Raw genomic sequence first — 27755 nt, forward strand, 5'->3', positions numbered from 1 at the left:
CATTCAGTCTCCTCGCCACCTCTCCTTGATTGCCTTTTACAAATGGAGGCGGGAGGGGACGCAGGAGTTGAGCAAATCAAATTGAGAAAAGGCGTAGTGCTATCTGGGTGTGTCGTCCCTACCCTTCCCTCATAAATAAGTACTACTCAACACTACTATACAAAACCTACTGGTTTTACTACATGATTGCTTTTGAGATGTGTATAAACCACTGCTACTTAAGTAGTTTTTGGGGATATCTGTACTTTACTATTTAAACTACTTTCACTCAATATATTTTCCCTAAATTATGTCAGTGTTGGAGTGTGCCCCTGACTATCCGTAAAAAAAAATATTTGTGTGATCTGATTTTCCTAATATGGAATTTAAAATGATTTATACTTTTACTTTTGATAGTTAAGTATGGTTAAAATAAAATACTTTGACTTTTACTCAAGTATAGCAGTTGGGTACTTTATCCACCACTGACCAGTAGTGATTTAGAAATGTCCTTGTTTTTGAAAGAAAAGCACATTTTTTTGTCCATTAAAATATCAAATAGATTTTTTATGGACTATCTACATAGGCCATAATCAGCAATCATCACTCCTGTGTTCCAATGGCATATTGTGTTAGCCAATCCAAGTTTATCATTTTAAAAGGCTAATTGATCATTAGAAAACCCTTTTGCAATTATGTTAGCACAGCTGAAAACTGTTTTGCTGATTAAAGAAGCGAAAAAAAACTGGCCTTCTTTAGACTAGTTGATTATCTGGAGCATCAGCATTTGGCCAGAAACAAAGGACTTTCTTCTGAAACTCATCAGGCTATTCCATGCGAGAAATTGCCAAGAAACTGAAGATCTGGTACAACGCTGTGTACTACTCCCTTCACAGAACAGCACAAACTGGTGCTAACCAAAATAGAAAGAGGAGTGGGAGGCCCCGGTGCACAACTGAGGAAGAGGACAAGTCCTCAACTGGTAGCTTCATTAAATAGTACCTGCAAAACACCAGTCTCAATGTCAACAGTGAAGATGCGACTCCGGGATGCTGGCCTTCTAGGCAGAGTTCCTCTGTCCAGTGCCTGTTCTTTTGCCCATCTTAATCTTTACAAGTGCCAAGTGCACATTTTATTAACTCAAGTTTCTAACTAGTTATATCAAACAAGAAATAAGATTATGCAAATATATTTATTTTATTAAATTCATTTGAGGCCTTGTCTTTATTCAGCTTTGACTTATGTATCTTGGTCCTGTTTCTTGTTGCAATCACATTTCTCCACCATGTACCCTTTTAGAAAATAAAGACAAGTACAAGAGACAACCAACTAGAAGCCATTATCAATCATCTGCCAGCAGAGGTCACATAAGACAACACAGAAAAACATTTGATAAACAATGTTAATCTTACCAACAATGGCCTCCAGTCTTCTTATTTGGAGGGCCTCCTTGGCAACAGGTAAACAAAAGAGGAAGTAGAATGGGTAAGTATACCAATATGAACATACTGTACATGTGCATACAAACATACTTATTAGCTAGCAAACAGAAAACAGAGGCTACATAGCTACATTTCAATAGGTCCGTGCTATCTGGGGTCCTTGGGACATCCCTACCTCATTAATGTTGACATAATGGGTAAAGGTTAGGGTAGGGATGTCCCAAGGATCCTGAAATAGCACTGTACCTTCTTGGTTACCTTAACTTTTTCAAAAAGGGGTGAGATGACACAGGAGTTGAGCAAATCCAAATGAGAATCTCCCACGGAAATTCAGGCTAAGGTTTTGCGATGGTTTGAATGGTCAAAGATGGAAAAGGTACCCAATTGTCATACTTGAGTAAAAGTAATGATGAAATAATAAGTAAACAATTATTCAAGTAAAAAAGTGAGTCACCAAGTAAAATACTACTTGAGTAAAGTAAAAAAACTGTTTTTACTATGAATCAAATTCCTTATAACCAGTTGAATGATATGTCAACATTTAGATTTCTCCCTAAATAGACATACCAAAATGTAATTATTTTTCATGATGGCCATAAAAAATAACTGGTCATGTTGCATAGTTTAAGAAAGGTCTTGAACATTGTTTGTATAAATTGCTGAGATGTACTCACTTCTGAGGACTCAATCTCAAATATTATGAAAAATATTTTTTTATTTCCTATTCCCCAAAAAATGTAGCTTGAAATGACAGAAATTATTTTAATATATTAACACCTTTCCCCTTTAATAATTTATTTTACGGTTATAACATAACTTAGTGACAGTACAATTTTGGAACTATTTCATATAACTTACAGCAGAGAATTGTCTACTAAATGTCCTCCAAGAGGCAGAGACACCATTAAAATGTGTGCAGACTCGTTACAACTTCAACTTTAAGCAAGAAGTGCTTTTGTCCGTCTGTGACCAAGAGAAAGTAGTCTTGCTCCAATTCTATTAAATGATTGAGCTCTCACAACATTAAAAAATGACAATCTGGCAGACAATATCACAGCAAGATGAAACCACAACTGTTGGATTCGTTAGACAGTTTATTTATGTAACCTTTATTTAAAATAGGCAAGTCAGTTAAGAACAAATTCGTATTTACAATGACGGTCTATCCCGGCCAAACCCTAACGACGCTGGGCCAATTGTGCGCCGCCCTATGGGACTCCCAATCACAGCCGGTTGTGATACAGCCCTTTTAAATACTGCCTCCCAGGCTGGGCTCTGGCTATGCCAGAAAGTCTGACATCACTCCCTATGCAAATGTAGATGTAAGCAAACCGGACGGCACAATTATTAAAACATTTTTACATTTAAAGGACAGCAAAGGGCATACTCCAACACAGACGCCATTTCGATCAGAAGCATTAGGGATGGCCGCGCGTTCTCTTGACAAGTCCATGAATTGCACCATTTTGCTGTCTTGCTTCAGAATTCTAAATGTAACAAGTACTTTTAGGTGTCAGAGGAAATGAATTGGAGTAAAAAGTACATATTTTCTTTAGGAATGTAGAGCAGTAAAAGTTGTCAGAAACATAAATACTCAAGTAAAGTGCACCATTCTTCAACAGTATGAGGTATGTTGAGTATCTTTGCTCCCGTTTGATGGATGTGGTGGGGTGTGCCATGATCATATTGCTATTTACAGTGTGGAAAAAGTACCCAATTATCATACTTGATAGAAAGTCACCCAGTACAATTCTACTTGAGTGAAAGTCAAAGTATTTGGTTTTAAATATACTTAAGTATTAAAAATAAAAGTATAAATCATTTCAAAGTCCTTATATTAAGCAAAACAGACAGCAATATTTTGTTATTTATTTATGGCTAGCCAGGGCCACACTCAAACATAATTTACAAATGTAGCATTTGTGTTTAGTGAGTCTGCCAGATCAGAAGCAGTAGGGATGACCAGGGATTTTCTCTTGATAAATGTGTGAATTGGTAAATGTTCCTGTCCTGCTAAGCGTTCAAAATGTAAAGAGTACTTTTGGGTGTCAGGGAAAATGTATGGAATAGAAAGTACATTCTTTTCTTTACAAAAGTAGTGGAGTAAATCTAAAAGTTGTCAAAAATATAAAAAGTAGTACTTCAAAGTATTTTTACTTTATAAAAATCCCTCATCCATGCATGACATGGATTTTAGTTTTCATGCCCAGTCAAATAAACAAAATCAATTGTTTATTTAAATGTTTCAAAGAATATTCCTAACATAAAGATAAAAAGAGATACCTACTTTAGAAAAGAAAAGGAGAATCTTTAAGTGTCAACTTTATTTCTCATCCCCCAATACTAATCTCTCCTTAACCATTGAGGTTCTGCCTTCATTTTTCACATCATCATTTTGATATGCTAACATTTTATATACATTTTTATGCTGGAGTCAAAATCAAACGTCCGAATGTAGTGGAGGTGATTTTTGATTCCCACCAGTTTCCCAAGGTCAGTAGGACAGACATCAAATAATGCAGTGAATTGATGAGTTCAAGTAGCATCTACAGAGGACTGCAGTCAAATATCCTGTATGTCAAACTAATGAGCAGGGACTCCTGTTGCAAAAAAATCCTCAAATTTCTCTCTGTTAGACAACTATGTGGGCATCATGCAATATTCTCAGAGATTAATCATTAATTTATTCAGACCCCCACAAGAACCGTGTCTCCACTTGGAAGTTGAAACATGTACCTCTCAATCTTCTGTCTGATGCCCACACAGGGTACAGTCATGTTTTGTGCATTCTCTCCATGCATCCTCTTAGGGTTTCATTTGTTTTGAAGCATCAATCCCAAACCAGTGGTGAAAGATTTGCTACTATTTTAGCAGTAATGTGGTTTCTTCCCCTCTGTGACTCCTCATATGCCATTTCATTATATGCTTATTCACATTGGATTGCTGAGTAAAACATTTGTCACAATCCTGTCAGCGAAATTATTTATCACCCGTATGAACCCTCATATGGACTTTCAGATGACTTCTTTCAGTAAAATGTTTGTTACAAAGATGACATGGATGTGGTTTGTCTCCTGTATGGCTCTTCATATGAGATTTCAGATTTCCCTTTTGAGAAAAACATTTTCCACAATGATGACAGCAATGCGATTTCTCCCGTGTGGCTCCTCATGTGCTGTGTCATGTGTGTACTCCTAGTGAATGCTTTGCCACAATCATGGCAGCAATACAGATTCTCCCCCGTGTGGCTCCTCACATGTTGTGTCATGTGTGAATGCTTTGCCACAATCATGGCAGCAATATGGCTTCTCCCCGGTGTGGCTCCTCATATGCCGTGTCATGCAATCCCTTCGAGTGAATGCTCTGCCACAATCATGGCAGCAATACGGCTTCTCCCCTGTGTGGCTCCTCATATGCCTTTTCATATAATCACTTCGGGTGAATGCTTTGCCACAATCATGACAGCAATACGGCTTCTCCCCTGTGTGGATCCTCATATGCCTTTTCAGAACTCCACCTCGAGCAAAACATTTTCCACAATCCTGACAGCGATGCAATTTCTCCTCTAGGTAGCTCCTCATATGGGTAATTTGTTTAGAGTTGGACCTGATAGGTGATTTCAGATGGGACACCACGGATTTCCTGCCCTTAGAGCTGATAAGGGAGCTTTGTACTTTTTCTGTCCGCATCCTTTTTGATTTCCGCGTCTTCAAAGCGGACAGAGGTCCCTCACTCTCATTCCAGTCAATAACTTCACTATTTTCACCCTGAGCTGCAGAACAGGCTGGATTTACTGCAGTGATGGGCTTATAGTCACTGGCTAGTTCTGATGAGTCCTCTTCCCCAGGTTCAGTTTTGATCTGTTTAGTGGAGGGGTCTCGGTCTTTGTATTCTTTACTTCGGGTTATGCTCAAATGTGAGGACTCGTCATACTCACTTTTCACACTGAAAGGAATGAATACAGAGTCTTTATCATTCTTCAGCTCTTGAAATGGCTCTTCTCCATGGCTGGTCATAAGTTCCTCCTGTTCCTCTTTAATCTGTGTGGGTTTTGAGTCCTGCTCCAGACTGAGGCTACATTCTTGTTCACAATGGTTCTGCTCAAGGTAAACCTCCTCTTCAGAGACTGTGGTTTTCTGGAGATCTGAAGGGAAGGAGAAAGAACGTATTTGAAATAAGGGTTTCTGTAAACCTGGCAATATTTCAGGTGCAGCGAACAACTAATTTACCATTAGAATGCACATGAAAAGATTTGTATGCCTATTTGGACCATTCAATGTAAATTCTTCAATTATCTACTTTCATATGTTCTTACTCATTTGCAACGCTCATGGAATTACTAATGTAACGGAATGATCCCAAGGTTTATGTACACATCCACCCTCTAAACCACCATAAAAGTTTTTCAACTGGTCGCTCAGAACAGCATTGTTTCCGTTTAATGAGACGTTGCATGTTGTGCCCCCTGGATCATATTCATTAGAGCACACCGCAATAAACTGTAGCATAACATTTTGTAATGTACACTCAATGTAGCCTTGGGTTCTCACGAGCTCCCCTAGCAATGTAAACTGGAACCTCAGCAGCAGAGCTAAAGCTTGTGTCCGAGGTCGTGCATTGGTGTTTAGCCGCAATTGCCATATTTTGGATTAACCTTAATTTAGCGACATTTTCTTCATTCTCAATTTGAAAGTCACCGATACTTGCTAAACTCCCATGGCTAATTGCAGGGGGAACGTTGGAATATAGAAAAGGATTTGTCATTAAATTTGTAGCACAAATGTATTTAATAACAGAGCATTTTCTAAGTCAAAACGTTCCACCTGCAACTAGCAATGGGAGCCACACCGGTGTCTTCCAAGTCAAGGATGTAGAAAGTATTGCCATGTAAAGGTTAGGTAAAAAACAGCTGACGGTGCTTTTCATTACCTAAGCCACGGGTAATCAACTACTACTTGAGAAGGTCCGGTCACACAAATTTCCAAGATGGCAAAGTTCCAGATGGATATTGTCATTTATCGGCGTAGTAACAAACCCCCACCTCGTGGCCCATGTGACGCCAAACTGTTAACACCCTTCGTTGGTGCAGAGAAGATTTAGTTAATTTAAAGCTAATTTCCTGCTATTCTACACACTTTGCCTATGTATTATGTGTGTTCATACTGTACGATACGTGACTCAACAAAATCAATGGAGGCCCCTGGACACCCTGTTGTTTTTTGAGCATTTATCAGCCTAGACATGACCCACCCTGTCTCAACCGATGGCGGGCTCAACACAAAAACCATAGATCTTAAAAATGGTCTAACTACAACATATGCAGAAATGTCTATTTTTTTTTTTTTGTTGATCATTTTAAAAAGGAAAAAATACATGTTATATATTTTCCAGTGATGAAGACATGGATGGCTCATGGTATGGTGGGTTATTATGCAAAATGGGTCAACTTTGGGCACCTCTCTCTCTCATAAATGTTTTGGCATTCAAGTCCAAAAAGTCACTTTCTGACCACTTCAACCATGGACAAATATGTATGGAAAGTTTAATTCAAATCAAAAGGGGTGGGGTCAAAAAGTGATTGAAATCAAATGGAACAATCTCAAATGGCTCGTTTGCATAAAGGCCTAATGTAGCTCTGATTGGCGTATTTAAAAAAAAAAAATTGTCCAAACGCACGGCCGCATTCCCACTCTATATTGCTATAGCATTTTCACAACTGCCTTAGTGTATGTAATTCCCAAACAATAAGAATTGACGAACACTTAAATTTGGTCATTTTCAAGTTCTCGCTTGTCTGAAACGTTTGAGAATAATGTTCTTTCTTCATGGGGCGTGTACATGAGCAGATGTTATAATATTTCATGCTGCTAAAATGCTGTCAGCTCCACTTTAAATCACCGTAGAGTAAGTGTGTATTTTGCATTTGAAATTATTTTGATATGAAAGTAGAGGGATTTATGTTTCTAGATACGTAGCGCAATTGAGAATTAATTCATGTTTAGATAGAGTATTTGACTGTTTTGGCTACCAGAGCCAAGTCGCTTTTATAAAAGAATATGCAATGTCCTTATAGGTGCTAAAGGAGTAGCCTAACGTTAGGCTCCTTTAGTCCATTATTGGGCTAGGGCTCCCCCAGTCCGACGCTACTGATCAACAAGAAATAACCCATGTTTAATAGCTAAATTAACGAATTGCCAATGTTTAATGACGAGACGTAACGTGTAACAAACCTGCTCTATGTAACTGTATCTCTGGTAGAAGGATGAAATCAAGCAGCCTCTTTACACAGTCGTTCTCCTCTTTCGATGTGGAAACATTTTCCTGGTACTCTGTTATGGTCTTTTCAACAGCTCTGAATAGTTTCGGACACGCTCTAAATCGTTCGTTGAAAATCAATCTCAACAACTCTATATTAGACATTTTCACACAATGGTTGGTAGCTAGCTATCTAGTGTGTTATTTCTTCTTCTTCTTCTTCTTTAAGCTTAAATGACAGACTACTACAGCCTATTGGTGTATTGCCGCCACCTACTGTGCGAGGAAATGAATTAGATTTATTTTTTTATTTTTAACATTCCGGGAAATGGGTATGTTGTTCTTTTCCATGCGGCAGATATATTAGAGAAAGGGGAAAATATGAGTCGCTGTGGCCAATGACACCCGATCAACCTTTACTCTCTGTCTTTGGTACTGCAAATTCAGCGCTCCGATGTTTTCCAGACTAGCCAATCACAGGAGAGTCCCTTAAAACACGCCATTCCTGACCGGAAGTGACTTTTTCGTAGCAGATTAGGATAATGAACAATTCGTAATAAATTTAAAAGTAAGTCTTTATTTTTTTTATTGTACGGGTAAAAGTTCCGACTTTTATTTAATTCAATAAACTCATGCCTGTTCCACAGATACTGCGTTTTGGAAGTGTCAATGGGGAAATTATATTTGTCTTTCATTTGGTACCAATCGGTCAGCAGGTGTCGCTATTTTAAAAGGCAACTTTAAGGGTCATAGACAGTCATGAAGAAGATAATGCGCAGATTATGCAGTTGGTAAAAGCTTTTGGTAGATGTCAACCAAATTAAATTCCCTGTTGTGAATTATGCTACCAATAACAAGTCAAGTAACTATTTTATTTAGAGACATTGAGAGGAAAATAAGTCAAATGTCAACATTTCTGTAGGCCAAAGTAATATGGGGTAGAGATTTTAATACAGTATTACATGATAATCTAGATAGATGGCCTCCTAAGGATAGCAACTAGGAATATATGTTTAAGTGTAGGTGTTTTAGATATTTGGAGACATAAGAACTTATATAAGACGATGTTTACATGGAGTACCAAAGATGTATCTATTGAATACCGTATTGATTTCTGGCTGATATCTGAAGATATGGCTGACAAGATTGATACAGTCGCAATTTAACCATCGATTTTAACACACCACAAAAGGATTTCAATAAAGATAAATATGCATGGTTTGTCAACAAACAAAAAAGTTAGTAATGTTTGCTGAAAATGTAATAAGACTTTACTAGAGAATTAAGTATTTAAGAAAAAAGTAGCAGGAATTATTGATAAATATTGGAACCGTGCTTGTGATATGAATACCTTTGGAAGTTACTGGGAACTAATGACATTTTATAAGGCTTTTGGCTATTTCAGTGGGGAAAGAAGTTGCTTGTGCGAAAAGAATATAACATCATAAATGGAATAATGGATTATACAAAAAAATCTGATCTAACGAATCAGGAATTACTGGAGCTATCATCCATACAAATGCAGTTTGACCGTATCTATGAGGAAAAGGTCCGGGGAGCGTTTGTAAGATCAAGGCAAAAATGGATGTAAGAATGCGAGAAAAATACAAAATAGTTCTTTATTTCAGAAAAAACGGCAGGTGAAATGAATTCTGTATGTAAATTAATTATCAATAATACACCCAATGAAAATCCTAAAGAGCATGTTGCCCAGTTTTATCAGAATCTGTATACATCAGCCCAGTTAATATGGATTCTTTCTTAAACAATGTAGAAAACATTGCTCAGAAGATAATGATTTCAGGGATTTTTGTGATGATGAGTTATCTGAAATGGAAATAAAAGATTGTATTAAAAGCCTAAGGCACTGCATCGCAATGCTTGAGGTGTCACTGCAGACCTGGGTTCGAACCCAGGCTGTTGTAACAGTTTAGACCGTCCCCTCGCCCATACCCTGGCGCGAACCAGGGACCCTCTGCACACATCAACAACAGTCACCCACAAAGCATCGTTACCCATCGTTCCACAAAAGCCGCGGCCCTTGCAGAGCAAGGGGAACCACTAGTTCAAGGTCTCAGAGCAAGTGACGTCACCGATTGACACGCTATTTAGCGCGCACCACCGCTAACTAGCTAGCTGTTTCACATCCGTTACACTGTGTCACAGCTGGCCGTGACCAGGAGACCCATGAGGCAGCTTATAATTGGCCCAGCGTCCTCCGGGTTAGGGGAGGGTTTGGCCGGCTGGGATTTCCTTGTCCCATCACGCTCTAGCAACTCCTTATGGTGGGCTGGGCGCCTGCAAGCTGACTTCGGTCACTTCGGTCGGTGTTGCAGTGCAGATTGGCAGGGTCGTGTTTCAGAGGATGCATGGCTCTCGACCTTCGCCTCTCCCGAGTCCGTAGGGGAGTTGCATCAAAGGGACAAGACTGTAACAACCAATTGGATATCACAAAATTGGGGAGAAAAGGCATAAAAAGTATCCACAAAAAATAAAGCCTTAAGGACAACAGATTCCCTGGAAATTATGGTTTAACAAGTGAGTTCTATAAAACATTCAATGATCGATTGATTCCTTTCATTCTTGCTATGTTCTAAGAATCAATAGAAAAATGGGAGTTACTGGTTTCTTTAAATCAAGGTGCAATTACTTTGATTCCCAAATCTAATAAGTATAGTCTTTATATAGACAACTGGAGGCCCATTAGGCTGTTGAATAATGATGGAAAGTTATTTGCCATTGTATTTGCTAAAAGCTTGAAACAAGGCTTACATCATAATTGATGAAGAACAATCTGGTTTTATGCATGGTCGACACATTAGATCACAACATCAGGTTGATCTTATTGACTATAATGACCTCATCCTTGATGATAGTTTTCTTATGTTTGTTGATTATATAAAGCTTTTGACACTGTAGAACATGAGTTTATATTCAAAGCAATAACTTTTTGGGGTCTGGTGATTTTTGTTTTTAAAGCAGTCCCAACTTTATATAGTGGTTGTACTAGCTCTGTGAAATTAGCTCACGGGACAACCCAAAGATTTGATTTTGGCCATTGCATTAGGCCCAATTAGTCAATTTTATTTTTTATTGGCTATTCAAATTATGGCTCTTCATATCAAGAAAGGGCTTTGTCAAGATATTTCAGCATTTGGCAAGGAATTTAAATGATGTCATCTGGCTGATGATACCACCATATTTTTGAGAGACGGGAATGAGATTTCTAAAGCAGTTTCCTGTATTGAAGACTTTTCCATAGTTTCAGGTTTAAAAATTAATATCAATAAATCAGTCTTATTTCCACTCAAGGACTGTGTTTTACAGGAAGTATATGGTATCCCAATTAAAGATAAGGTGACTTATCTTGGAATTGTTATATGCAAGGATGAAAAACAAAGGAGTAAATTAAACTTTAACCTCATTATTGAGAAAACAAAGAAGAAATTGAACCTCTGGTTACTGAGGGATATTTCATTATATGGTTGGGTTGAAGGGTTATCCAGATCGTTTATATCTCGTTATCACTTGACTTACCCCTTCAAATTGTAACAGACTTAGATAACATTCTTTATCATTTTATTTGGCGGAACAAGCCTCACTATCTATGGAAAGATATACTCAGTAATATCCAAAAACATGGAGGTTCTGAGGTTTTAGATTTTAATACTCTAAATAATACTTGTAAAATAAATTGGATTCTGAAGTATATTAATAAGAACCAGAACACTTTTTGCAATGTAAGTGGGACATTTGTGGAAATCCATATCAATGACGTGTCTTTTCCTTTGAAATGCAAATGATTTGCAAATGATTTTCAGCCAAAGTTTCGTGTCAGGGCCGGGTTTTATTTAAATGCTACCACCCACCAGCATGGCATGGTTAATTACACAGAAAGAGTTGCACAGTTATTCCTCTTTGCAGCTGAGCCAAACAGCCTTGCCTCCACTTGGCCAACTGAGCCATGGAGCAAATTTTTAAAAGGTAGGGATGTGGATCAGAAAACCAGTCAGTATCTGGTGTGACCACAATTTGCCACATGCAGTGCAACATCTCATTCGCATAGAGTTGATCAGGCTGTTGATTGTGGCCTCTGGAATATTGTCCCACTTCTCTTCAATGACTGTGCGAAGTTGCTGAATATTGGCGGGAACTGGAACACGCTTTCATACACGTTAATCCAGAGCATCCCAAACATGCTCTATGGGTGAAATGTCTGGTGAGTACATGAGGTGATGGCGGTGGATGAATGGCATGACAATGGGCTTCAGGTTCTCGTCAACTTATCTCTGTGCATTCAAATTGCTATCGATAAAATGTATTTCACTACTAAATGTTTCCCATCAGATATCTTATAATGGCTTTCTGCCAGAATTCAAAGAGCTCTGGATGAGTTACATTGGTGGTCGTTGCCGTTTTAAGATTGGGGAGGCCAATTTTTTTTTTATGTATGAGCATGGCCTTATTTCTATTACAGCATATTGGATGAATGCCATTAATATTTCATTCACCCAGCTCAATGTAACATTGATAGGTTTAGGCTACTACATGATACTCAAATTTCACCTATACCCATCATGAGGTTTCTGCAACTTAGCCTTCAGAATTAAAGTTTAGAACGTGTCGAGAGACAAATTGGAGTAATCAAGGTGACAGACTTGTTTACGTGCTGCTGTGCGTTTTATTGCTAACCTTACTTTGCTACCTGACAACTTTACGGTTTTTAATTACCGTATATATTTTTTAGTTTTTCCCTCGCTCAACTTTTTTTCATTCAACTTTTTCACTCCAGACGCTTTATCTGGACGTGGTTTGTCAGAACCTCCACCAGCCGAAGCTAAGTAGTAACATTAACATGTTGCCTTCTAATTGCAGTCGCTGTACTCATAATATACAGGAGAACGATCGCCTTACAGCGAGGATAGCTGTGCTGCAAGCCCAGCTTCAGACGCAATCGTTAGGCAAGGGTAATTTCAGTGTAAGAAAGGATGAAACAGCGTCTGTGCCACCAGTAAGTACAGATAGTAGTATAAATCCCCTTGCACAGTCCCCGCAGCCGGACAACTTTCTCACGGCTTCTGGAGGGAAGTGCTGTAGGAATGTTCAACCTGTGTCGCTCATTTTGCCAACAGAAACTTTCAACCGTTTCTCCCCATTAAGCAGCGAGTCGGAGTCAGAGGCTGAGCCTTCTCTGGTCTCTACTCCTCCCGTTACAGGGTCTGAGACGCTGAAGGCTCCCACCATTAGCTCTGACAAATTGAAAACACTAGTCATTGGCGACTTCATTACCTGCAGTATTAGACTTAAAACTAATCATCCAGCGATACTACACTGTTTACCAGGGGGCAGGGCTACCGACGTTAAGGCTAATCTGAAGATGGTGCTGGCTAAAGCTAAAACTGGCGAGTGTAGAGAGTATAGGGATATTGTTATCCACGTCAGCACCAACGATGTTAGGATGAAACAATCAGAGGGCACCAAACAGTCACTGTAGTCACTGCAACATAGCTCCAGAGTGTAAATCAGCTGTAAAGATGTCGGGATCGAGTAATTATCTCTGGCCCCCTCCCAGTTAGGGGGAGTGATGGGCTCAACAGCAGAGTCTCACAACTCAATCGCTGGTTGAAAATGTTTTTCTGCCCCTCCCAAAATATAGAATTTGTAGATAACTGGCCCTCTTTCTGGGACTCACCCACAAACAGGACCAAGCCTGACCTGCTGAGGAGTGACAGACTCCATCCTAGCTGGGGGGGTGTTCTCATCTTATCTACAAACAGACAGGGCTCTAACTCCCCTAGCTCCACAATGAGATCGGGTGCAGGCCAGGCAGCAGGCTGTTGGCCTGCCAGCCTAGTGGAGTCTGCCACTAGCACAGTGAGTGTAGCTCAGCTATCCCCGTTGAGACCATGTCTATACCTCGACCTAGGTTGGGCAAAACTAAACATGTATTCACCTTAGCAATCTCACTGGAATAAAGACCTCCTCCATTCCTGCCATTAGTGAAATAGATTGTGATACCTCACATCTCAAAATAGGGCTACTTAATGTTAGATCCCTCTCTTCCAAGGCAGTTATAGTCAATGAACTAATCACTGATCATAATCTTGATGTGATTGGCCTGACTGAAACATGGCTTAAGCCTGATGAATTTACTGTGTTAAATGAGGCCTCACCCCCTGGTTACACTAGTGACCATATCCCTTCGTATCCCGCAAAGGCAGAGGTATTGCTAACATTTATGATAGCAAATTTCAATTTACAAAAAAAAATATGTTTTCGTCTTTTGAGCTTCTAGTCATGAAATCTATGCAGCCTACTCAATCACTTTTTATAGCTACTGTTTACAGGCCTCCTGGGCAATGTACAGCATTCCTCACTGAGTTCCATGAAATCCTATCGAACCTTGTCATGACAGATAATATTCAAATTTTTAGTGACTTTATTATTCACATGGAAAAGTCCACAGACCCACTCCAAAAGGCTTTCGGAGCCATCATCGACTCAGTGGGTTTTGTCCAACATGTCTCCGGACCTAATCACTGCCACAGTCACTCTGGACCTAGTTTTGTCCCGTGGAATAAATGTTGTGGATCTTAATGGTTTTCCTCATAGTCCAGGATTATCGGACCACCATTTTATTACGTTTGCAATCGCAACAAATAATCTGCTCAGACCCCAACCAAGAATCATCAAAAGTCGTGCTATACATTTTCGGACATCCCAAAGATTCCTAGAGGCCCTTCCAGACTCCCTCCGCCTACCCAAGGATGTCAGAGTACAAACATCAGTTAACCACCTAACTGAGGATCTCAATTTAACCTTGCGCAACACCCTAGATGCAGTCACACCCCTAAAAACAAAAACATTTGTCATAAGAAACTATCCGAGTCTGCTGTTCCCACATGCTTCAAGAGGGCCACCATTGTTCCTTTTCCCAAGAAAGCTAAGGTAACTGAGCTAAATGACTACTGCCCCGTAGCACTCACTTCCGTCATCATGAAGTACTTTGAGAGACTAGTCAAGGACCATATCACCTCCACCCTAGACCCACTCCAATTTGCTTACCACCCCAATAGGTCCACAGACGACGCAATCGCAACCACACTGCACTCTGCCCTAACCCATCTGGACAAGAGGAATACCTATGTGAGAATGCTGTTCATCAACTACAGCTCAGCATTTAACACCATAGTACCCTCCAAACTCATCATCGAGCTCGAGACCCTGGGTCTTGACCCTGCCCTGTGCAACTGGGTACTGGACTTCCTGACGGACCGCCCCCTGGTGTTGAGGGTAGGTAACAACATCTCCACCCCGCTGATCCTCAACACTGGGGCCCCACAAGGGTGCGTTCTGAGACCTTTCCTGTACTCCCTGTTCACCCACGACTGCGTGGCCATGCATGCCTCCGACTCAATCATCAAGTTTGCAGACGACACTACAGTGGTAGGCTTGATTACCAACAGCTACGAGACAGCCTACAGGGAGGTGAGGGCCCTCGGAGTGTGGTGTCAGGAAAATAACCTCACACTCAACGGGGGAGCACCCCCCTATCCACATCGACGGGACAGTAGGGGAGAGGGAGGTAAGTTTTAAGTTCCTCAGCATACACATCACGGACAAACTGAATTGGTCCACCCACACAGACAGCGTGGTGAAGAAGGCGCAGCAGCGCCTCCTCAACCTCAGGAGGCTGAAGAAATTTGGCTTGTCACCAAAAGCACTCACAAACTTTTACAGATGCACAATCGAGAGCATCCTGTTGGGCTGTATCACCGCCTGGTACAGCAACTGCTCCACCCAAAACCGTAAGGCTCTCCAGAGGGTAGTGAGGTCTGCACAACGCATCACCGGGGGCAAACTACCTGCCCTCCAGGACTCTTACACCACCCGATGTCACAGGAAGGCCATACAGATCATCAAGGACAACAACCACCCGAGCCACTGCCTGTTCACCCCGCTATCATCCAGAAGGCGAGGTCAGTACAGGTGCATCAAAGCAGGGAACGAGAGAAGGAAAAACAGCTTCTATCTCAAGGCCACTAACATTGAGTGGCTGCTGCCAACATACTGACTCAACTCCAGCCACTTTAATAATGGAAAAATTGATGTAAAAATGTATCACTGGCCACTTTAAACAATGCCGCATGTGAAAACTTAAGCAGTACATTTTTGTGTGCACTGTCATCATGCAATTTATTTATCTGCAACAAGTCAGTTTGGTGGAAACATATCACTGGTAGGAATGCGCATATTTACTTTATGCAGATTCTTATTGTTCTCCTTTTTCGTGATATCCAATTGGTAGCGTCCTCCGAAAACCTGCCATGGTGCACTGCTTCTTGACACACTGCTCGCTTAACCTGGAAGCCAGCCACACCAATGTGTTGGGTGAAAGAAACACTGTACAACTGGAGACTGTTTAACCCGGACGACTCTCGGCCAATTGTGCGCCGCAGGTCTCTTGGGCACGGCCAAGAATCGAACCCGGATCTGTAGTGACGTCTCAAGCACGGCGAGGCAATGCCTTAGACCGCTGATATGTTGGCCTTCCATGGTGACGTCACCATGCGGTAAATTAGATAATAGACCAGAGGTAGGTAACCATGGTATGGAGTGTGCAAGCACTTCATGTTTTTTATTTTACGGACCTGGAAGACCAGGTGTGTTGAATTTAGTCAATCACTGAACTGATCAATTAGCTCAGTTGGTCTGGTGTGGTGCCTAGTTAGATCAAAATCCTGAATGGCACATACCCCTGGAATAGACCAATAAGAAGAGTTCCAAACCTCTCTGCCAACATTTCATTTTAATTTTCTATTTATTTTTGACCATTTTAATTGAAAACAATCACAGCAAGGTACTTTAAATTGTTACCCAGAAATGATTTGATGATGGCATAAAACAATGGCTACATTGGACCTTATAACAATTTCTTCATGTGGAATTATGAAGACCACAACACTTGAAATAAAAAATAATGTATAACAACAACAAAGTTGCATTCATTGTAAAGAGTTTGTCTGGGATTCTATCCATAGCACAGCTCACTGCAGTCGAAAATGCAGTTTTTGAAGGTAATTTCAGATTGATCTGACATATACAGCATTTACCGAACATTGCCTTTAAAAGCCATAGTCTACCATCTGCGATCTGATAAAATCACGGCCAGAATTAACAAAAATCTACGCTCTGTGTATTGAATATTGTGTTTTATAGACAATATTAGTCACACATACGCAATTTTGCCGAAGCAGTATTTTCAATCCCTTAGTGGCAGAAAGAGAAAGAAAAATGCAAACCATGATTTTATTTGTCACTGGAAATCTCATTTTAATCTAGTCTAGTCCTGCTGTAGAAAACTGTGAGCTCTGGTGCGGAGTTGCTAGGTGCTCACTCAGCGTTGAGCTGGGTCAGAGTGTTCAGTAAGCCTCTCCAGTGTTCCTCCCAACACTGCACCTCCGTCCTCTGGACCTGGCTCTCCTGCACGGCCCGGGCCAGCTCCTCCCTGTGCCGCTGCTCATAGAACTGTGGGCCCCAAACCAAACACACACATTACAACATCCTATTTAATTGAACATTCTAATATGTCATATTATGTATTATAGCTAGCCTCTGGGTTTGTCTGCTCACATGTCTGAGGTTAATGCCTTGGCCTCCTACCTGGTACATAGATTCACGGGCCTCCACTGCTCTCAGGTGGCCTAAGGTGGTCTTTGCAGTGGTGATGGAGGCTGTTTTCTTGCATGGTTGCTCCACTGGACCATCAGTACTGGATCCAAAGTTAGAGATTCCTGGCCACGTTCTACCACATATGTCATATATGGTTACATTTCCAGGACTGTATTAATCATATTCATTTAAAGAGGTGCACAATATGAAAATATTACTGCAGTCTTTACTGTACCATCATATTGTGCTTTTCACTGCCAGACTGCGTTTACCTGCTGCCTCGCTGTATTAGATATGCACTTTGCTTCTCCTCTAGCGGAATACCAGCTTGTTTTCGGCGAATTAGAGTGGTGACATTTTCACTCTTCATTTCAGCATCTACAATTCCAGATCAGATCAAACAAGAAGGCGGTTATTTTGACTTTTAAATCAACAAGGCTTGCGAGGATGGATGGAGACTTACGGCCAACTTGGACCTCATCTACGGTCAGGAGGTTGTCCATCTGGAACAGCAGGTTCTCTGTCAGAGAGGTGAGTGCTCTCACAAACTCCTCCCCATGTTTCCTCACACATGCCTGAAATCCACAAAATGATGTGCATCCATGAGACTCACAGCCACCGAATTGCCAACTCCCTACTGCTGATAAGGTGAAAACAGATGTGGATATGGTCAGTGCTTACTTGTAGCTCTTGCAGAGTGTTCTTGATGGCATTGGTCAGCTCTCTTTGTCTCTCCTCTTCAGCACGATTCAAGGCCTCCAACTCTTTCTCACAAGCAGGATGGCTCAGACGCACACCCAGCTTGCCACTGTGCTTTTTCTGAAAGGACAAGTTACAGACATGAATTCCTTTCCACACCAGGAGATTCACTAGTATGACTGACTCCCCTCCCACCCCCCGTTGGAATATATTTTATAATGCATCTTTCCTCCACTGAGATAATTACAGATTTCTGAGTGAATAGATTTAAAGGTGGCTCTATTCAATCCGCGCTGAAGGTCTGCTTTATAGCGCCATTGATAGTTAAAGACAATGTTCCCGCGGTCGCAGAGACTGTAGTCACTGTAAATACTGCATGTCGGCTCAATCGGAAATTGCCTTTAAATTTTAACGCGGACCTTTGGCGATACGGATTGAATCCAGCCCATGGTTTCCACTCTATTGCTTTCACCAATCTTCCCTTGTCAGATCAGAGATTTCCTCAAGGAAAGACATTTAAACAAGGCGACAGTACCTTCCTCCCCTCGCTCTCATGCAGAGTGATGCCTAGCTGTTGACGGATGTTGTCTGTGTCCTGGCTCAGGCTCCTCAGGTGTTGTTCTCCCAGTTTAGAGATGAGCACCCCTGGCACCTTGGAAAGACCCTCCTCAATGTCTTTCAGCTGCTGTCGGAATTCTGTCCAAAGTCAGGGAACACGTGACAGGAAGGAGAGGAAGGGGGAGAAAATGTGCCTCAACTGTACCCAATCGATGGAAATGCAAAAGTCCATGCTAACCTTGCAGACAGTTGTTGTGGTAGTCCTGAGTTTGGCTCTGGTAGACGAGCAGCCTTTTGTTAATCTCCTCAGCACATTGTTCAAACGTCTCCTGGAGGTACTGAGGCCTTGTGATAGGCCGGCGTTCCTTCTTCTTATAGAACTCCTGATCGCCACAAACAATTAAAGTAGTGTTACTGACAATTAACATTGGGAAGATTGTGATAATTGGGAATATTAGACTTTACTACAAATAACATAGGATCAAATGACACATGGCAATATTGGGTTTAACTGCAGATTATAACGAATGAGCTGTTACCTCAGCAACCAGGAGAAGAATATCATTGGTCTTCCAAAGAATGCTGGTTATCAAACTTTTGAAGGTAGTTCTGAAAGAATGACAGAAGTGAGAGAATTTAAATCAGTATTGATCTGCAAAGCATTGATCTCCGTAAGGCATGCTGCTGTGCTATTAAGGACTACTCACACGCCATGTGTCTCTGGTTTGGGACCAAACACCTGGAATCTCTTGTCAAAGCGAGTGGGTTTAGAAAACCTCTTCACACTATAAAATAAATAGATGAGAGTGCTTAGGTCTCCATGTAAACTGACCAGCAATACTAAGCTATACAGGAACTCTACTGTTACTACAAGTGATTTCTGCATGATTGTGCTCCAGTGATAACGACACAGAGAAGGTTCCCTCTGACCTTTGTGCACTGACAGATTCGGCAGAATCCCCTGACCTCTGCCCGATAGGAGACGACAACCTGACTACAAAGAGCACAGAGGGACAAAACATTACATCTTACTGGAAGCAGCATGACTTTTGCATTTGTTCTTATCCTTGGAGCCAGACAGACCACATAGTACGTTAGTATAGCTAAGTACAAACAGCAATATTGCTCAGAGTCTGGGCACCAGGCTAGTTCTTATTGGCTAGATTTAATTCCATCCTTCCTCTGAAGTGGGTGACATCATTGTAAGCCAACATGGCTGGTACCTGTGACTGCTGCTGAGACCCTCTCTGTCGACTCTGAATTGGCTTCCTGGGTGACTTTAGGCTTGCTTAGCCTGAGGAATCATCAGAGAATGTCAGTTCTCCTTTTCACTGCATTTCTCATGTAAAAGATCAGTCATTAAATTGGCCTATTTGGACCTAATACATCTCGTCTTTGACCAGGGAGTTCTGACAGCCGCTTTCCTAAATGGATACTGTCTATATGAACATGATTCTCTATGGCCTTATAAACAGAGTTACCAATTGTATTATTAGAGGCTGTGTGAGCTTCTCTCTGACCTCAGCAGTCCCCGGATGACCCCCACGGCCACATCATCCATGAAGGACACCCCCATGCGGCTGGGCTGGAGCAGACCGTCTATGGCAGGGCTTGCTGACTTGCGGGACTTTGGACGTGCTGCTACAGCGAAGGCCCCCTGGAGAGGGCATTCAGGCATCAGTACTGCCATGGAAGGGTTCTGCACACAAAACACACTGCATTAAACCCCAGCTGGACCTCAGTCATGGTCAATGCAACAATAAAAACTATGGATCAACAACAACATAGTAAAATCCACTGCAGTCTATTTCTCATATAACAATGTGTTTTTGGGTAAGCTGTCTTTATGTATGTTTATATAGAAGACTTTATATCCATTGCAACACACTTACCAAAAAGCACTGGAGATAATGGCATCGTGCCCTCAATTCCTCTATTATAGACCACGTAAAAGTGAAAACATCATCTGTCGTCACTGTCTACAAGAGGGAAAATGAATGAACATATATTAGGAAAAATAGTACAAATATGCTGTTATTGATGCAACAAAAATGATGTGCTATGCTCTGTCTAGTAGTCTTTTACAATAGAAAAATATAAATCAATCAGCACACATTTGGATTGAGTTTAGTACCTTTTCTGGACTGCTTCTGGCACAAGTATCTACCAAACTTTTTAACTCTGTCAGGAGGCTGTTGATTTTCTTATTTTGCATGTTGCTCTTTGTTGCCTGTAAAATAGAAGCAGACACATTTTGACCTGTGGGTGTATGTTAAGATATGAGTAATGGCAAGAGAGGGATGCAAGACAGTAAACGAGAGATATCATGAGAGACGGGCAGACCAGATATAATAATGTACCTCTGTTTTTATCTGAACCTGTGTATTTGTTAGCATTCCTTGGATTTTCTCCAGAAACTTCAAATCCACTGTCAAAAAGTGGAATTTCTCCTCAAATCTGTTTATCACATCCTTCGCCTAAGGGGTAAATGCAACACTGGTATGGCAAAGCTCAGCACAAATATGTAACACTGAAATAATCTGGGTCAAAACAAATGTAATGTCACTTTTCTTTGAGTTTAGTTAAAGTTCATACCAGCTCCAGACACTTGGACTCTGTCCCCTCCATATCCAGCATTATAGCCTCGTCGTTGGAGTCGATACGTTTAACCATTTTCTCAATCCGTTTGTGATGCGCCTCTATCTCTTTGGGTGTGAAGTTCCCTCCATCTGAGAACAGCCTGCAGGCATAAAGGCCATCCTTTACCAAATAATCCGTACTTTGACACCCTATTAAAAAAGTATAGAGGAACAACTCAGGATAGAGGAACAACTCCTACTTAAAGGATTTGATTAACTGGACGTTGGTCTCTCTTAGGCCATCCAGCTTAGACTCCAGAGTCTGTCTGAAGTTTCTCTGTGATGCCTGAATGATGTTCATGTGGCTCTCCAAATTGGATTGCAGCGTACCACATAGTCCAACCAGCCTGAGGACAGAGATGAGCAGTGATGCATTGACAAAGAGAAAAAGATCAACAAAAGTCATCATTACTGCACGTAAATGGATGTTCTAAATGTTTTGTTAGATAACCACAAATGTCCTTACACGTCTGACTTGGTGGCATAGGTAAAGACATCCTCCATGCTGTAAATCTGGGATCTGAAGTCCTCAGTCAGTTTGTGCTGTCGAATCTGGAGTTCGTGGAAGTCCGTTCGGCAGTTGCCAAGGGCCTGCAAGATGCCTTTACAGTGCCTATCCACACGATCTCTGTGCAGTACCAGTTCCGCTAAAGAGGGCAGACAGACAAATGTACATACATTTACAGTAAACTACTGGGAGGACTGTTTATTTAGAGTGGACTTGGAAGGTGAGATGGGTTAATCTTCTCACCAGCACGGACATTGTGGATGTCCACCTCGATTCTCTTAGCCCGTGGTTGGTGGAGGTGCAGCCGGAGATCCTGCTCTGACTTCAGTGCTTCCTTCTTGGCTGCCACAATATTCATCGTGTTGGTCAGAGCAGTCTGATATCTCTCTTCGAGGTGATTGAAAAACAACAGACGTATACTACGAGGAAAGAGGGACATTGTTCAGAAAGAGGCTCTCCTTCAACAGTAAATAATGACTTGTACTACAGACAAATGGTTTTATACAGGCCTGTACTCTTTTTGTAGATCTGCAAGAAGACTTCTGGGGAACACAACCAACTCCATCTCAGATGGAATGGAATCCTGCTCCGTGTCCCATTGAGAGACAAAGCTCTGACCGTTGTACACATTGCCTTTACAGGTGCAGAATGTCTCACTGGACTGAGAGTCAAGAAACTCCCGATGGGAATCAATGACATCCTACAGCAAGGAGAAACAATTTATATTCCATGCCTACACTGCCATGGTAAAATAAAAGTAGCAGTTTGTGTTGTTGCATGGATTTGAACCTCCGTGTCAAATTCATCAAAGGATGAATGTGCTGGATTTGGACTTTTCTGGAATCCTCCCGGACAACGTTTCCTTCCCTGTACAGTGGTCTGTCTTGTCCTCTTCACACTGGCCCTCCCACTTAAATCTATTGATCCAACATCCCACAAATGTTTGCTCATACATAGGATCCTGAAGTAATGTCACAGCAATGAAATTGAATGCTGCTAAAGGACAATATCCAACTCACCAAGGTTTATGACGGGATAAAGGGAGCGAAGTTCCTCAGAGTCCTGTGGTTAAAAGATAGACCCTTAAAGTTATTAACAAATAGTCTGTACAAGGCTAATCGTTATAGTAATAGTGGTTTGCTTTACATCTTAGATCCGTACCTGACTACCAGTATATATCTCCTTGACGTTGAAGAATCGACTGACAGCAAAGCTGTAAGAGTGCAGCTCCTCCAAGACCATGGCAGGATAACTCTCCACTGTGTCCACCTCTTCTTTGTAGAAGTGCATGTATCTACGGAAATCATACAACAGCTGTAGGAAACGCCTAGTCTGCATGTGAAGTTGAGACCAGGCTCAGAAAAAACTCCTTCTGTCGAGAAATAATATTATATTTCTGGAAAAACAGACAATAGTAGCTTACACAAGTTTTATTTCATCCAGGGAGTGTAGAGCCTTCTCCAGTGCGATTTTGAGTGCCTCTTCAGTGCTCTCCTGTCTCAGTCTGTCCAACATAACATCAAGATTAGCCTCCTTCTTCTGGAAAACAGACAGCAGTGGGAGTTATCAGGGTACCTTGTTCTGCTATCAGTATCCTTGATCCTTGTGGTGGCAGGGCAGTGCTGGGGGGGGGGGGGGGGGGCTGGTGGTGGGAACTGGGAATGAGGCTCACCTGGATTTCATGCTCCTGACTGTAGCGCACCTCGTCCAGCTGGTCTTGCAGCTGCTGCTCCCTCCTCTGCAGCCCAGCACTGTGCACCTCCCATAGGTGAGATGCCCCACGTGTGAATTTGAAAAGTGACTTACTTAGCACAGCAGCTCTCTTGGCCAAGGACTCAAACGCTCTCTGGGGTAAGAGACGGAAAGTCAGGGCATTACGGAACACCAACCTTTAACAGGATGAATAGAAAATACAGTGCTGTTGTTGTCTTTCTCTTTTCCCAGGACTTACATCCATGGTGGCAAGGTGCTCCTCAGTCTGGCTCTGGCATTTCCCAATCAGAGGCAGGAACTCAACATTAACAGTATCCTGGATCTCTTCTGGAGAAACCCCATATGTAGTAATCTCTTTCTAAGTAAACCAATGGAAAGGAAAATGTGACTTCGGCATGGTTACAGGGTACATTTCCAGATTAGCAAATGAAATGAGAAATATTTATAATTCAAAGATAATATAATAATAATTGATTTTATAGGGGCAGATTCAATGAAAACATTGACACAATGAATTATCAAGGGCCAGGTGCACTGCACCATCATGCCTTAGCTCGTGCTATTTTTCCAGCATCAGTCCTAAGATGTGCTTTAAATAAGATGATCTAAAAGGTGGAAAAGAAAAACATGACCGATATGTACCTTGACTTGTTCTACCTCTGCTAGGCATTCTTGCCAAGTATTTTCATAATAGGAATGTAGCTTCCTCATTGATTCAATGTGCATACAATCTGAGGAAACATAGAAATGTAAAACACAGAACAAGCATATAAACTTGTATATAAACATAATATTAAGACAGTATAGAATAAGGATTTGCTCACCAATTTGCTCGTTGACAGATGACAAAGAGTTATACCACTCAGCGATTAGAGTCTTTGAACATCTTGGAGGTATCATGGCACTACAAATAAACCCAGAGACAATGAATCAATCATTGTCGTCATATCTGTCTAATGTATCCCTAACTAAGTGTGACACACTGACTCATCTCACAACAAGGGGAAATTGCCTGCTCACTCACATGAGTGACTGAAGAATTGTGATGCGTTTTTCTCTAAAAGATTGCTGTGCTGCACTCATGGTGTCCAGAATAGCTTGTACGTCCTTAGGACCCTGGATTGGAGGGCTTCCCATGAAATCTCTAATGCCAAAAAGTTGATGGGATTTAGAAGTGAACCAAGAATTATGACGCCACTAAATACCACAACTCAAATATAAGGAGGCAGACTTTTTTTTGGTAGTCAAAGTTAAAGACAGAATAGCCTACTAGAAGTTCCATGGAAGAGATGAATTAATTTGTTGAACACTGAAGAAACAACCTACTTGAACCTGCTGACCACACCAAGGACCTTAAAGCTCTTCCAGTCTTGCAGTTTGTCCTCCCATCGGAGTCGGTGGAATACCTCCTTCTGTAGATCATTCTCCATCAGGTTCAGGTGGAGCTTGGCCACTGCTCGTCTATTTGCTAGAATAGCCTGGTTTATCATCTGCGGAGGGAGGCGACATGAGTGTCTCTGTGCACTGCAGTTAGTGTCATTTCTACACTACCTTGATGATAATGCACCAAGAACATCCTACCATTCCTTCTCTATTGATCAGTCGGTGGATATCTGAAGGCATTACGTAGCAGATTTTTTCCAGTTTCCCTGTGTATTTTCTCAGCAATGCTGCAATCTGGACACCAATAGAACAATGTCAAGAACAATATCAAGTCATTTACATAGTGATCATTTATAGTACTGTTCTATAAGACTCACCATGGCTGTTCTGTCAGACTCATACTTAGCCAGGGTATCATCCAGATCCTTGATCCACTTCCTCCTAATCACTGACTCTTGTTTCACTGTATCCCAGAACTCATGAAGTCCCTGTAAAAGCAGTTGTGACAATTCAAATTGTTGTTGTTGGTTATTTATTCTATTGATGTCATGAAAAGAAAAGCCATTTAAGGCCATTCTGACCTGTAAGGTGAACTTCTCCAAATCAGAAATATTTTCAATCCTCTGCATTTGTCTCTCCACATTGCCATCATACACTGAGAGTTGGTGCAGCACCTCTTGCCCAGTTTGCCTGAATAATGTCTCATACTCCTGCGAGCAATAAGGCATTGTGTCAGTTCTAAACTATTAGAATTATAGTAATAATTATAATTACCAAGCCATTACATTGAATAACTCAAAATTGTATTGTACCAACTTACAGTAACTCATGTTTTTGTTTATTATACTATGCCTATGACTGCTTCAATATATAAACTCAAACTTGGTACCGTTGTGAATATAAGGTGCCTACCACACTGAGCACAGAAAGGTCCCTGTACAACTGTGCCACAGCCTCTAGGTGGTTCCTCTGCTTTTTCTCCATCAGGCGGTCAATGATGTCTGACCCTGGCTTTTCTGCCACTGCGGAGATAAGAAGGAAGGGATCAATAACCTCAGGCAAAACAAGCACAAGTCTGCATTCGCCTACCATCACTCATCACCCACCCTCTTACAATGTTTAAGCCTGCAAAACTTTAGTGTGCTACTTGCCAACATGGTCAGGAAGTCCACGGATCTCCTCCTCAACAAGCTGCTCCTCACTCGTCTGGCAATGCTTGATGCCTGAGAACAGTTGGTCCCTGTGGTGTCAAACAGGGTCAGACAGACTCACACACCCTTCAAAAGTACATGAATATTACAAATTGACAATAAGCGATGACCCACTGGGCACACACTGGTTGAATCAATGTTGTTTCAATGTAATTTAAATTAAATTAAACATAGAATTTACATCTGTGCCCAATGGGGAATGTGTATGAGGATGCAACTTGTATTCCACAGTGCCTGTACCTAACTGCCATTTCTTCTGAGCATTGGTGGGTTTCAGCCTGAAGAGTTCTAATCCGCTGCTGCAGACCAGTGTCTGTGTCCCTACTAAGAGGAGGGTTGTCCCTTGGTAAGAATCCTTCATTAGTCTCACGTTTCCTCCGAGTATCATGTAGAGACCTTGACAGCTGAACCTGAGGATACAATTGATGCGTGGCATTAACATGCAACAACATAGACACTACGAAACTTTTAAAGCATTTCATATCAATAAACAACCCATAGCCTACCTGGGCGTCAAACATCTGGCGGTAGACTTTCCCACTTGGAATGACACGAGTCTCAGCCATAATGTCGAGACAGGAGTTTTACGTAGTTTACCTAAACATGCAATGTAATCAAGCAGCTACTGTAACGTTAGCTAACGTTATTTGCTACTTCAGTAACGTTACTTTGCAAAACAGCTCAAGCGCCAAGCCCTAGCCATAGTTGAAAATATACATTGCATGACAATACATTGTGTTCTATTTTAGCTATATAATATAGAGTTAATACTTATTTGGCTATCACGTTATTAGCTCAAGTTCGATTGAGTTTAGCTAGGATGCGAACTCACGATACCATCCGAGCCAGGCAGAGCGTCCATTCGTCGCTATGACAACATATCCTCGAAGCCATCTCGGGTTCGTTTGTAACAAGTAAACACAGAGTTTCAAAACCCAGAGACGCAACATTTAGCTTTAAGCACCAACTGTCAGAGCAGCTCACAGATTACTGCACCTGTACATAGCCCACCTATAATTTAGCCCTATCAACTACCTCCTTCCCAACTGTATTTAATTTATTTATTTATTTTGCTCCTTTGCACCCCATTATTTTTATTTCTACTTTGCACATTCTTCCATTGCAAAACTACCATTCCAGTGTTTTACTTGCTATATTGTATTTACCTTGCCACCAAGGCCTTTTTTGCCTTTACCTCTCTTCTCACCTCATTTGCTCACATTGTATATAGACTTGTTTATACTGTATTATTGACTGTATGTTTGTTTTACTCCATGTGTAACTCTGTGTTGTTGTATCTGTCGAACTGCTTTGCTTTATCTTGGCCAGGTCGCAATTGTAAATGAGAACTTGTTCTCAACTTGCCTACCTGGTTAAATAAAGGTAAAATAAATAAATAAATAAAAAAAACATCGAGAGACTTCCAGGAACGCTTAAGCAGACCAGACTGGGCTTTGGGGGTTGAGAAATAAATAAGAGATGTGAAAAATTCTTCCTTAGCTGTTAATTTTCTCAAAATCTGAAGGCACATCCTAGATTCGAGACAATGTCTTAAGTAGTTGAACATGTTATTACTCCAACCTTGTGAAAGTTACAAACTGACCCGTTTTCAAGTCATAAACCACGCCCATTTCTAAAATGTATCATCTTAAAACATGATTTTAAAACAAAACTGAATCCTAACCTTAACCACACT

The 27755-nt window shown here is 41.2% G+C and overlaps 2 protein-coding genes across 2 annotated transcripts; both read right to left on the reverse strand.

Moving 5' to 3' along the window:
• Window positions 1-2497: 2497 nt before the first annotated feature.
• On the reverse strand, window positions 2498-7931 carry LOC110525337 (uncharacterized). Its single transcript, XM_021605365.3, has 2 exons — window positions 7652-7931; window positions 2498-5565 (listed from the first exon to the last, which is right to left on the reverse strand). The coding sequence occupies exons 1-2, from the start codon at window positions 7839-7841 to the stop codon at window positions 4637-4639; spliced, it is 1119 nt and encodes a 372-aa protein (XP_021461040.1). The 5' UTR covers window positions 7842-7931; the 3' UTR covers window positions 2498-4636.
• Window positions 7932-16983: 9052 nt separating this feature from the next.
• Window positions 16984-27484, reverse strand: ccdc180 (coiled-coil domain containing 180). The gene is made up of 37 exons (XM_021605367.3): window positions 26566-27484; window positions 26300-26469; window positions 26000-26088; window positions 25761-25870; window positions 25430-25558; window positions 25226-25336; window positions 25047-25142; window positions 24792-24955; window positions 24490-24609; window positions 24290-24369; window positions 24108-24196; window positions 23704-23823; window positions 23425-23598; window positions 23176-23291; window positions 22914-23046; window positions 22772-22814; window positions 22542-22669; window positions 22268-22452; window positions 21996-22171; window positions 21711-21891; window positions 21445-21591; window positions 21201-21345; window positions 20966-21082; window positions 20740-20835; window positions 20498-20584; window positions 20126-20304; window positions 19829-19899; window positions 19536-19599; window positions 19313-19390; window positions 19145-19214; window positions 18844-18988; window positions 18583-18743; window positions 18030-18167; window positions 17812-17923; window positions 17621-17726; window positions 17340-17481; window positions 16984-17204 (listed from the first exon to the last, which is right to left on the reverse strand). Exons 1-37 carry the CDS (start codon window positions 26623-26625, stop codon window positions 17070-17072), a joined length of 4467 nt encoding a protein of 1488 aa, XP_021461042.3. The 5' UTR covers window positions 26626-27484; the 3' UTR covers window positions 16984-17069.
• Between the last annotated feature and the right edge of the window lie 271 nt (window positions 27485-27755).

This window comes from Oncorhynchus mykiss, chromosome 6 (assembly GCF_057628025.1).
Source record: "Oncorhynchus mykiss isolate SJ-2025 chromosome 6, ASM5762802v1, whole genome shotgun sequence".
NCBI lineage: Eukaryota > Metazoa > Chordata > Actinopteri > Salmoniformes > Salmonidae > Oncorhynchus > Oncorhynchus mykiss.